This window comes from Myxocyprinus asiaticus, chromosome 28 (assembly GCF_019703515.2).
Source record: "Myxocyprinus asiaticus isolate MX2 ecotype Aquarium Trade chromosome 28, UBuf_Myxa_2, whole genome shotgun sequence".
NCBI lineage: Eukaryota > Metazoa > Chordata > Actinopteri > Cypriniformes > Catostomidae > Myxocyprinus > Myxocyprinus asiaticus.
In genome coordinates, this window is record NC_059371.1 from 20,542,219 (window position 1) to 20,555,386 (window position 13,168).

Here is a 13,168-nt window from a genome sequence, read left to right on the forward strand (position 1 = left end):
AATGACATTGGGAGCAGATAATTAAATGTAATTGAAATGTGGCTTTAAAAATTGAAGTTAGTTCTGAATATATATTTATATATATATATATATATATATATATATATATATATATATATATATATATATATATATATAAATATTATTATTATTATTATTATTATTATTATATAATATATTAAATAATATATTATTTAAACCATGATCAATGGAAACATGCAAATGCTTCATGCTGCAACATGCTGTAAATTAAAAAAAAAAATTACAATATATTTAATAATCAAAATTATATTTTGACAGTGCAAGTACAAATCTGAAAAAAAAAAAATCCTTATTGTTTAGCCTTCACTTTCTCTCTCACCATTAGGTTGATAATCCATTAGAGCCAGTTCATAATACAGAGCAACATAATCCCAGTTTCAGCCTTTTAGAAGCAGCCGATACTGTTTTTGGACTGTGACTGCTTGGCATATGCTTTGCCAGTGGGCAGAATAAAAGAAAAAAGCCTAATTGTTTTAGCGACCGAAAGGGCAGCACAGCGGGTTCGACTGCTATGGGTGAACATTTGATATGTGCTCTGCTCTCAAGCATGTGTGCCCAGTTTCACTCTAAAGAATTCTGAGAAAACGTTTAATTGTTATTTAAATCATGATCTTGGTCTTCCATCTTCGAGGACAGATGGCCTCAAATGTCCTGTTTATTTGTAGTAACTTAATGCCTCAAGTCATCGATAAATTGTACAGTAAATACTGTATGTTTTGTATATATAGATTTTATTTATTTTTTGCTCTAGTATCAGTTATCGGTTTGTACAGTTGGTTCCAAAAGTGTGAGATGACATTGAAAGTCTGTGATTCAAGATCTAACTTAAACCTGGAAATAAACAAAGTTTTAGGATTAAACATTTTTTTTAAAAAAAGAAACGTTATTACGTAAAATGAATAAGGAACATTTAAGATTCTACATTATTTCTATGCCACGAATGGTTCGGTTGAAACATACAAGATGCTCTTTGGAACATTCTCAAATAATGCTGGGATAACATGGATCATCAGGTTTTGCAAAAACTTGTGGAGTTTATGCCAGCTCAAGTGCATGCTGTCATTAAAGTAAATGGAAGACATACCAGATACTAAGAAATTCTGAAATTCATGTTTATATTTTTACTTCAACTTTTCGCTCAAATTGAATTGTTATGCTGTTAATATAACATTTTCACCAGTGGTCTCAGACTTTTGAACCCCACTGTATCTCTTCTAATCATTCACAAATGTTCAGTGACACACACACTTGCTTCAGCCCCTGGGAAAAGAAGATAGGATGAAAGGGCTTGCTGTTGTTAGGGAGGTCATCTCCACTGACTGTGGAACGTGTGGGTTGGGTGTGTGGAACTGTTTCCCACACTACTTTCCCATTGTGAGTGCGATATTCTCAGGAGGGCAGAACAATAGAAGTGTGCCTGTAGAGGGGAGGCTGTGTTATTCTATTTACTGGCTTTGTCCAAAGCAGCATCTGTGCTGGTAGATACCTAATATAGACATAGTCTAGAGTTATTTCAGAGTTCAAATTATACAATTGCTCTCAAAATAAAGCAAAACAATTGTTATAAAAGCATTTTATAAACATAATGACAGAATTAATAACATAATTTATCTCACACTCTCTTTCTTATACTAAAAGAACATTTATAAAGGGTGACTTGCAATTAAACAGATGCAGTTGATGACAATTTAAGGGTTTAAACCTGCATTCTTGCAATCTCAAAGGTATGACGGATCTTGTAAAGTAACAGGTTTAGTCAACAAAGTCAATGGTTCATGCACTCACACTGAGATGAAGAGAACAGACCTTATTCACAGACCTAATTTTTTCTTCCAATATTTCACAGCGGAATGATTCAAAACACTTTAAACAACTGTACAACCCATTGAAGAGGCTGTTAGTCTATCCCTCACAGCCTCGTTGTCATTCCCATCAAAAATCCAAGATGGCGCAACTCTGAATAAGGTCCATTTGTTCCATATAGTTAAAATAATTTACTTGTTAACAGTCATTTTACAGTTACAATTCCTTTGATTGTAATAGCAGTTGCTTCCTTTCCAAACTACTGACAAGAACATGCACATATTGTGCCAATTACTTAAGCAGTTCATATAACAAGGCTTAGATTCTGACAGTGAACAGAACAAGAGTCTGTGACACAGGCAAAAGTTATTTGACATGGTATAATTTTATTAACAGAAAAAGATATTTGGCATAAGAGCTTATATTTCCAAAACATACAATAAAAAAAAAAATCATTGATGAAGACAATATTATATACATCAGACTAAGTGGAGTGATTTTAAACCCAATATTTCCACATTTCCAAACAGCCCTTATTTATTTTGAGTCTATAAGATTTTCTATAAACAAGAAAGCCAGTAAGACTGTGTCATTGTTATAATGATTTTGATATATGTTTGTGATGCCCTTTTATTATTATTTTTTAGTTTGTATTTGTACTGTATGTGTCAAAGGTATGACATTGTATTCTATTATAATGTTATGAATGTTGTGAATGTTCAATAAAATTTTTTAAAAAAGGTACAATGAGCCTCCCTTAAAAACAATGCAAAATTCTCAGCGCAAACTCTGAAGAAAATCTTAAGTACAGTACCAGTGTGTTTGTCAAAGGTCTGATACATAAACCACAAACTCCACTGGAGTCAACCTAAATAAAATGCATGTCCATTCAAATATAAAAAAGCAATATACAATGTAATAACATTTACAAAAAAGATGATATATGTGGTAAAAATCACATTAAGAGCTATTGATTCAGAACAAGAGGCTGTACATTTAAATGCACCGCCTTCCACTGACAAACACACGTCCATCTAAAGTTTTTGTCAATCAATATGAAGACAAGATATAACAAACTTACACTTTGGAAATGAATATCTCCTACACTTATGAGAGACACAACTGTCCCTCGGGTATTTTCAAATCTCAGGCTTTAGCTTCTCTACCATGGTCTCCAGACGGGCCTCCTGCTGTCAGGCTGCTGCAGACTGACTGCGCTCAGTTTAGAAGAGTGTGCTGATGGAGTGGCGTTGACAGCTGGGCTTGCTCGTTGGGCATTATGAAGATGCTGGAACTCCCGGCCAGATCCTCCTCCGGTGGAGTGAAGAGTGAGGAATTGCATAAACTCCCTCCAGCAATGAGAGTATCCTTCATTATAATCCCTCTGAGCCAGAGCTGCTGGGATCTGCAGCTGCTTTTTTAGAAAGCTGACGGTCATCTCCAGGATATCGGCCTTCTCGAGTTTGGTGTTGGGGTCATGGCTGTGGAATTCCTTCTCTAACAGACTTTTGAGCTGGTTGATGCAGCTGTTGATGCGATCTCTCCGCATCTTCTCAACGATTGGTTTCCTCATCTGAAATCAAATGGGAACATTGGTTAGAACATGTTTCATGCTGTGTACAGAACAAAGTTTTGATTAAACACAGAATTGAGGTGGAAATGGAACATGCCTTTATTTTGTCCTTATCGCTGAAATGAAGATGGTCAAAAGAGGCGATTGTAACTGAATGCGGTGCCATATTCTTTCTAAACAGCTTGTTTTTCCCTTGCAGTAAAAAGAGTTCTGAACCTCTCTGAGGAGCAGCCCCCCCTGTATTTATACTACAGCATTACCATTACAAAGCCATGTGCCCTGTGCTGTGTTACTGTTCCCACACTCTCAGACTAACGGGCTGGCTCATCATAACAATAGGGGACATTAATTTTATGGTTAACTGGCTGCTCGCCTTCCACTAAAGGAATGTTTCCCAAGGAATCAGAGGGACACATATTTATTATAGGGATTACCTTGAAAGTATAGTGAAATTTTTGAGGAATTTCAGACAATTAGATTAACAGAATAAGATTGAATCTCTATTTTAAGTATTGTTATAAGTGAATGTACATTGTGGAAATTTAGTATTATAAAAATACCATTGAATACATTTAATAAAATTCAAAAGCTTTTTGATAAACCATGACAAAATTAAATTGATATATTTGTGCATGTATCTAATTCATAATTTGTGCTACCAAAATACAGCTTTGGAAAAAATTAAGAGACCACTGCAAAATGATCAATTTCTCTAGATTTACTGTTTATTGGTATGTGTTTGAGTAAATTAACATTTTTGTTTTATTCTATAAAGTACTGACAACATTTCTCCCAAATTCCAAATAAAAATATTGTCTTATATTTATTTGCAGAAAATGACAACTGGTCAAAATAACAAAAAAGATGCAGTGTTTTCAGACCTCGAATAATGCAAAGAAAACAAGTTCATATTCATTTTTAAACAACACAATACTAATGTTTTAACTTAGGAAGAGTTCAGAAATCAGTATTTAGTGGAATAACCCTGATTTTCAATCACAGATTTCATGTGTCTTGGCATGCTCTCTACCAGTCTTTCACACTGCTGTTGGGTGACTTTATGCCACTCCTGGCGCAAAAATTCAAGCAGCTCGGTCTTGTTTGATGGCTTGTGGCCATCCATCTTCCTCGATCACATTCCAGAGGTTTTCAATGGGGTTCAGGTCTGGAGATTGGGCTGGCCATGACAGGGTCTTGATCTGATGCTCCTCTATCCACACCTTGACTGACCTGGCTGTGTGGCATGGAGCAATGTCCTGCTGTAAAAACCATTCCTCATAGTTAGGGAACATTTTCAGAGCAGAAGGAAGCAAGTTTTCATCCAGGATAACCTTGTACATGGCTTGATTCATGCGTCCTTCACAAAGACAAATCTGCCCCATTCAAGCCTTGCTGACGCATCCCCAGATCATCACCGATCCTCCACCTGGTCGTCTAATGGTTAGACAGAGACCTGGAGAGACCTTCAAGCCACAGTGTCTCACACCCACTGTGAAATTTGGTGGAGGATCGGTGATGATCTGGGGGTGCTAAATATTCATGTGAATTTGTTTTCTTTGCATTATTCGAGGTCTGAAAATACTGCATCTTTTTTGTTATTTTGACCAGCTGTCATTTTCTGCAAATAAATGCTCTAAATGACAATATTTTTATATGGAATTTGGGAGAAAAGTTGTCAGTACTTTATAGAATAAAACAAAAATTTTCATTTTACTCAAACACATACCAATAAATAGTAAATCCAGAGAAACTGATAATTTTGCAGCGGTCTCTTAGTTTTTTCCAGAGCTGTATATTACAAAAACTATAGATTGTAAAAACTGTACAGTGCTAAAAAATAAATAAATTCTGCATGTATCTAATTAATACCAAAATACACTGCCGGCCAAATGTTTGAAATAATCTACAGAGTTTGCTCTTATGGAAAGAAATTGTTACTTTAATTCACTAAAGTGGCATCAACTGATCACAATGTATAGTCAGGACATAAATAATGTGAAAAATTACAATTACAATTTGAAAAAAAAAAAAAAAGAAATTAAACTACTTCAGAGTTCTCATCAAAAAATCCTCCACATGCAGCAATGACAGCTTTGCAGATCCTTGGCATTCTAGCTGTCAGTTTGTCCAGATACTCAGGTGACATTTCACCCCATGCTTGCTGTAGCACTTGCCATAGATGTGGCTGTCTTGTCGGGCACTTCTCACGCACCTTACAGTCTAGCTGATCCCACAAAAGCTCAATGGGGTTAAGATCCATAACTCTCTTTTCCAATTATCTGTTTTCCAATGTCTGTTTCTTTGCCCACTCTAACCTTTTCTTTTTTGTTTTTCTGTTTCAAAAGTAGCTTTTTCTTTGCAATTCAATTATTGATTGATACATTTGTGCATTCATCTAATTCATACTTTGTGTAAACAAATATATTGCAGAAAGATCTGTCCAATGCAAAAAAAAAAAAAGGTTGCACATCCTTTTTTTCCTTACAGATTTCCTAAGCAAATATTTTAGAAGCGTGACCAACACATACTTGCGACAATGGCACGTGGAAAATACACCGACATCAAAAACATCAGAGACAGCTGCAAAACACAGATTTGGGCTGTTCCCACAATTATTCGCCTTTGATAACTGTTAACAACTCTACTGGAGTTAGGTGATAGAAGTGTCACGACCACGTGTCAGATTACGGAAATTATCGTGTCCATGTGAAACTACTGGATGAAGACGCGCGTGAAGGTAATAAAATTTCTTCCAAATCTGCCTTAAGGGGTATTAACGATTTTGCCGTGAGATTGTACCCTTGCCTGCTAATTTGTTGCAAGATGATTTTAAATTATACTAATTCGTTTTGGGACGTGAATATAAAAAGGTTCACTTGTTTTGCTTGAGGTTTTGTGTAACTTGTCGCTTCGTGCCCACCACGCGCCAGGCGCTCGTGTTTGGAGATCAGAGTGGGCTTTGATGCGGTCTTCTGTTCCAGCAGCTGCTGCTGTGCTCACACGCCCAGTAGAAGTGCTGATTCTCATGTCACAGTTAACGATTGACTGATGCCTTCCATTGTCTCTAGTGTGGGAAAGCCACAGACACGCTGCCTGCGTCCTGCTTAAGTTGTGTGACTGAAAAATATCTGAAAATTTTTTACAGAACATAAAAGTAACTGCATCTGAATGGAAATGTGCTTGAGCAAGCGAATATTTGCCATTACTGGTGTTTGTTAAGGCAAAATCACAATCATTACTATTGCTGTTTAGGGTTAAGGATTTTAACCAAATCCCATAGATTTATACTGAAAGAGGGACTCAAAATGAACACCAATGTCTGTTTGTGTCTGCTTGTCTGCTTGTATCCTCACATACTATGGTAATACTGTGAGTTGGTGTTTGCGTACATTCCCACCATCCTGGGTGCTTTAATCTGATGAGTGAAGCTAAAGGCATAACAATGCTAACTGGTCCATTGAGAAAATGGAAAACAAACACTTTCACAGACAAGCTTTTGGGAACTCAAACTTTGGGTTGTGCACAAGTGGGGAGAAAGAAGAGCATTTTCACTTGTGAAGCCTTTTTTACTGTTTATTTATTATTTGAACACTATAAATTAATAAATGGTGTATTTCTATTGATTTTTTTTTATTTATTTTTATTGCCATGTAGCGGAAATGTGATTTTGCTAACTGCAAGCTGTGTAGCAGATTCCATTGGTATGTTCCTTTATGCTAAACCACCTGTAGCAGGCCTCAAGACAGACATAAGGCTTCTGTGACATAAGGCCCTAGGGTTTTACTGAGGTTCCCATGAGTTGTGTATAGAGAGCTAGTACCTCTTTCCCACAGTCTGTTCATTGACTGGCCACAGTGAGGAAACAAATGAAGTGTGTCTTGTTACACATCACATTAGCCACGGTGTTTGTTCCCTCTTTATTAGAGGGGTACCTTAGAGGAACAAGACCATCTGGACATGGAGAGTTTATAGATACTATCTAAACACTTTAGGATGTTCCCAAGATTTAGCAAAACCTCCTTCATACTGAATCGGTTCGAATCTAACCTAGAAAATCAAAATGAGTAGTGTTAGGTTTTAATCATCCTGTAGTGGTCTGACTATAAACAATATGTTTATTTGTCTAAAAGGATCAATACTTTATATAAGGTGTTAACTAGGCCTATAGCAACTATAGCACAGCACAAACTTATTTTGAATGCAATTCTGTTCATTTGCTGATTGATATGGGAGTGTCGTATATGTTAAACATATAAGCATATTTTGCTTTAGCCTGGAGAGTGTGACAGTATATGATCGGCTGAGGCTATCAACATGCTCCAATCCAAGGACGTAGCCAGGAAATTACTTTTGGGTGGGCCTCATTAAAAATGGATGGGCCAGTTCTGGTTATGCCACTGCTCTAATCACTGATCCCATCATCAAATGTAATATAAGTGTTCTTGCTTATGTTCATTTTACATTAGGCTCTTACCATCTTTACTTTCCTGTTTAAAGAGAAACAGCAGTATACCCAATAAGCATAAAAGTTGTTCAGAGAACTAATTTCTGCATTTTTTTTTTTTTGTTTTTGTTTTTTTTGTTATTATCTTATTTTTTTAATGAGTTAAGAACATGAATTCTGCAATTGAATATGTGAATCTTTAGTGGATGTGCAGATTTGTAGACTCGCTCTTCTGAGGTAAATTGTTGGTCTGACTTCATCACTACTGTTTCGTTTCTAGTCACTGATGTACATTTCTAATTGGCCTAGGTATGTTGGCAAGAGATAAAGGAAAAAATGGTTATCGACAAAAGGTGATGTCATAAATAGGTTCCATCTTTCATGAGTTCCATCTTTCTAAAGATGTGTTTGTACTTGTTTTAGCCTAATGTTGAAAATAGCTGGTTGTTAAGAATGTACATTTCAGGACCACAGTGACAACGTTTGATGTAAAATAAATGTTTATTGTATTAATAAATGTGCATACATCCAGCATCTTGATGCAGTACTTTATTGTTCGATTATATCTCTCACTTGTTTAAAACACAGTTACATATGTTTTTATAAAATAATTTGTCAGTCAGAATTAATTATACAGAAGCTACAACACCAACAACAACATGTTCAAACAAGAACAAGTTAAAAGAAATTAAAAGATCCATTGGATCTATTCAGAAACATAGAATAAAACTTGCACCTCAGCATGATGTTTCTGAAAACTGCAGTTAATAGAAGTTATAAGATACAATGGATCTATTCAGAGATATGTTTATGAAATAATAAATTGCACCTCAGTATGAGATTTCTAATAACTACAGTATTGCTAACATAGCTCTCCTTGGAGCTATTGAAGCATGATTTGCCCATGGTAAAAAAAAAAAATAAAAAATAAAAATAGAAAATTCCTGGAGTAGGATTACTAGTAATTGACCTCTCTTGCAAGAAGTAGACCTAGAATCTTCATTTACTCTTATAACAGAGTCATGGGAGTCCACGTTGATGTCTTTTTAAGCACATAAGAATGGCCCCTGCCAGGGTCTCCAGAGTCCACTGCAGGCTGAAGTTTGCTCATTGCTGGTCTGGCAGGCTGGTGAATTGAGTTGAGACAGGACTCTTGTGCTCTTCTCTCTGGAAGGCTGCATGTTGAGGAAGTGCTTCAGCAGTCTGCTGTGGTACTGAGTCTGCACTTGACACTGAGGCAGGAGTTGACAGCCTCCTGTACACATCTGGAGTAGCTCTCATGATTCTGTTGCTGTCCTCAAGAAATCAACCGTCATCTCCGGGATATCAGCTTTCTCCTGTCTGGAGTCGGGCTGTTGTGTCAAACTCTTGACTCAAAGACTTGAGCTTCTCGATACTGCTGTTGATACATTCTCTGCGGATCTTCTCCACTATTGGCTTTCTCAGCTGAGGAAAGATTAAAAACCGATATTTAGAAACACTTTTCAATTAATCATATTTTAAAATTCCAAAGAACTGGTTTGAATGTTTGTTCAATTTTCAATTCAATAAAAAATATTTACCTTATTTGTCAAAAGTTGTTCTGCAGTGTAAATCAATGATCCACCGATTGTAGGTGACATAACCATGTCATTTCTGTTCAGTTCTCTTTGAGGGTCAGTTCTGAGATGTGCTGAATTATCTTCTCCTCTATTAATACTCTCAAATCTCCATGTGAATGTCAGAGTTTTGAGTTTGCTGGAGGTTCTCACAGTCTGCAGCCAATGGGTGTGCCTGAAAGACTCAAAGGAGCAGAGGGTTGCCACATGCTCAGTGAGGCATTTATAAAACGGGAAACAATTAACTAATCTCTGGCAGGCAGGTGGAGAGGGATGGATTACAGATAGGAAGTTTGTGAGAAAGTTTAGACACCATTTTGAAGTCTCATCAGATTAAGAAATATGGGTTGATCTCCAGTAAGAGAGCATGAACTATACTTTATGAACATAAAGTAGGGTCCAAAAGTGTAAGGCTGTTTGCATTTTTTAAAATGTGAATACAAACGTTTTCATGACAAATTACATGAGTGAAAAATGTACAAGAATTTCAGACTTTTTAGGTATTTGCAAGTCTCCGTTTTAATTTATTGATGGCATGTATTTCAAAATGTCTTCATTTCACATCATAACTTTGTTTTAAAATTTTAAAGATTGTATATTCTGTTTATTTCCAAGTTTAAATGAAAAAATAGAATCTGAGTCTTTTAAACCCACCATAGTCTTAGTTTCAAATACCATAATTTTTTCACTAATACCTGACAAATCAGTTCAGTCTCAACTGCAAAAGGCATATATTCTGTTTGATGAATGGCTCCTTATAATTCTGGTTTAATAATATATTTATTCCTTTATTTAGTGTACACTTAAGAACGCCAACATGTAGAATTTCTTTACTCTGCTATAGCAACTAGACATAAGTTCTTATGTCATCTGTGTGGCAGAACCTTCTGGAGTTTGTTTCTGATAGGTCAGATATAGGCAATGCAAGTTTAAATGAGAGCGGTTAACACTGATTCTTGCGTTAGTCTGTTAAGGTTTTTACAGCTGGCTTTTATCTTCAAGATACATGAAAGTACATGAAACGTGTACTTGAAACATGAATACATGAATGTGTCTATTGCATGTTGTTTACAAGTCTTGCTGTTGTTCAATAAGGAATTATTTTTAGCAATTTGTATATTACACCCTCCTTCCAGACTGTTGTAGGCTGCAGTTAAATCAATTAAAGCCACTGACGTTTTGAGTTTCTCTTTGTAGGCTGCTTCTATATGCTGTAAGTGCCAGAACTTGATCACAGTAGCTTCTTTTTGGTCTGCTTGTTCCACTAGTATATTCTGCCCAATTATGTCACTTATTCTATTATAAATTAATCTCTCCAAGAGTTTTTAAGTGCAGCTAAGAATAGCAATTGCCTTTAAGTCAGAGGCTGCTTTGCCAGGCTATAATATAGCAATTATTTTGGTCTTAAATTATTTTGGAAGCATACCAGTTGCCAGGACATTAGAAAGAAAATGTTCCCTCCACTTCCTAGCACTTCTACCCATAATTATAAGAAGCTCAGGATAGATTTGATAAAGGCTTGGGGCTTTCCCAGATTTGGTGAGTTATAGTTCTAAGTAGATTTCTTCTTCATTGAATGTTCGTGAGTACTCAGATTTTTTCTGGGAGTTTACTTTAAAAATTTTCGGCACCATTGGAGATTTTGATTGACGATCTGGTTGGGGGTAAGGTTTGGCTTCTTCCCAGAGATTGTTATGGATCCTCTAAGTCTCCTTGGCATGCCCCAAGAATGTTTAAAGTCAAGTATCAAAAGTCTTTGCCCATCACTGTCTTCTGGCTGCATCAAGACTGTGGAGAAGGTCGGATCACCACTTTCAATAAACTCTTTGCAAAGACATTCATTTTCTTGGTTCCTTTTTGGTATATAGGCTTTTCTAAATCCCCTGGCAATGTGCTTTTTAGCTGTAGAGATTACAGCCTTTAACAAGCGGTCATCATTATGATGAGAAAGAAGCAAGGAATCATTAAGATCTGCAACATTTTTCCCGACAAGCTTTTTGGGAATTCCACCTACGGTAGTTCCAGAGATGGATTTGACTAATGGTATTGTGATGTCAATCTCTAATATAACAGGTCTATGTTGCCTATGGGAAAAATAATCAATTACTCTTCTCTGAGTTGGAGGTAGTTCCCCATTTCTATTACATGTAACAAAGCTGAGGTTGGGATTATAATCTCTTCTCCATGCAACTGTTTTAAATGTGCCTGGATCTTTAGTGTCAAATACTAGATAAATGTTTTCTTGCTCCACCCAGTCTACAAGTGCCTCACCACATTCATTATTTTCAGCATGTACTTTCACTGTACACGGTGACCGTTAAAATCACTTGTGTAGATACATGGATGGCCGGACACTGGTAAAATTTCTTGTGGCCATATGATGTACGCTGGCTTGTAAAGATTCATGATATCTATACAAGGATGGATATCACATTTTTGGCAGACGCTTTTATCCAAAGCAACTTATAAAAGTGGAAAACATCATAAGCGATTCATCTTAAGGAGGCAGTGATACGAAAAGTGCTGCATTACAAAGTTTCACTAGCATCTAAATAGTAATATCCAAGACAGATTAGAGTGTAACAAGAAAATATATATATATATATAAAATATACATTTTTTTTTAGAGTGCATGGTTAAGAGCTCATGGAAAAGATGTGTTTTTAGCCGGTTTTTTTTTGAAGGCAGAGAGTGCGTCTGCTTCACGGATGGAGTTGGAAAGGTCATTCCACCAACATGGTACAATGAAACCGAAAGTCCGGGAAAGCGTTTTGGTCCCTCTTTGTGTTGGTACAACAACGTGCCACTCATTAGCTGACCGCAGGCTTCTGGTGGGAACGCAGCTCTGCAGAAATGATTTTGAGTTGGTTATCGATGGTTACTCCTAGATTTCTGACCATTTTGGAAGACGTTATTGTAGTTGAACCCAGCTGAACGGTGATGTTGTTTTCAACAGCAGGGTTTGCTGGAAAGACGAAGAGCGCAGTCTTTGCTGGATTAAGTTGCAGGTTGTGTTCGGTCATCCAGGCTGAGATCTCTGCCAAAGAGGCAGAGATTCGAGCAGTCACCGTGGTGTTGTTGGGCTGGATAGATCTACTCTATATGATTGTGGACATACTGTAGGTTGCTACTCTGTACACGTGATGAAAAGCAGTTCCTATTACCCATAGATTTTTCCTCACTTTTGTAGATCTTACTGCAAGTTTAGTTCTGGCATTAGTTTCCTGGGTAGGGTTGCACCAGCTGTGCGTAAAGTCTCACGTATTTTTGGGACGTAAAGTTCACACTAAGGGCTTAGTAACTACTAGTTAGTTTGTAACTAAGTCAGTGCTTAATTTGGTTGCACCGCCTGTTCTCAAATCAAATCAAATCCTTTATTGTCACTTAACCATATACACAAGTGCAACAGTGGGTGAAAGTCTTGGGTGTGGTTCCAAGCAACATAGCAGTATGACAATTACAATAAACATCTGATTTACACACACAGTTTACACATTACACAACACAATATACACCTAATAATATACAGTATACACAAAATAAGACTGTATACAAAAAATAAAGAAATTATATACAGTATACACTGACTGTATACAATTAAAATACACTGTACCCCCCCCCCCCCCAAATGTAATCAGTGGAGATAAATATGAAGTGTTGTGTTGACATTCAGTTGCCAGTGTATGTGTGTTGTTTTTTTTTTTTTTT

The 13,168-nt window shown here is 36.5% G+C and overlaps 1 protein-coding gene and 1 pseudogene across 1 annotated transcript; both read right to left on the reverse strand.

Annotated features, from left to right (window-relative positions):
• Nucleotides 1-735: 735 nt before the first annotated feature.
• On the reverse strand, nucleotides 736-3,603 carry LOC127419480 (transcription factor HES-5-like). The gene is made up of 2 exons (XM_051660900.1): nucleotides 3,516-3,603; nucleotides 736-3,418 (listed from the first exon to the last, which is right to left on the reverse strand). Exons 1-2 carry the CDS (start codon nucleotides 3,582-3,584, stop codon nucleotides 3,008-3,010), a joined length of 480 nt encoding a protein of 159 aa, XP_051516860.1. The 5' UTR covers nucleotides 3,585-3,603; the 3' UTR covers nucleotides 736-3,007.
• Nucleotides 3,604-8,422: 4,819 nt separating this feature from the next.
• On the reverse strand, nucleotides 8,423-9,484 carry LOC127419483 (transcription factor HES-5-like; annotated as a pseudogene).
• Nucleotides 9,485-13,168: the final 3,684 nt, after the last annotated feature.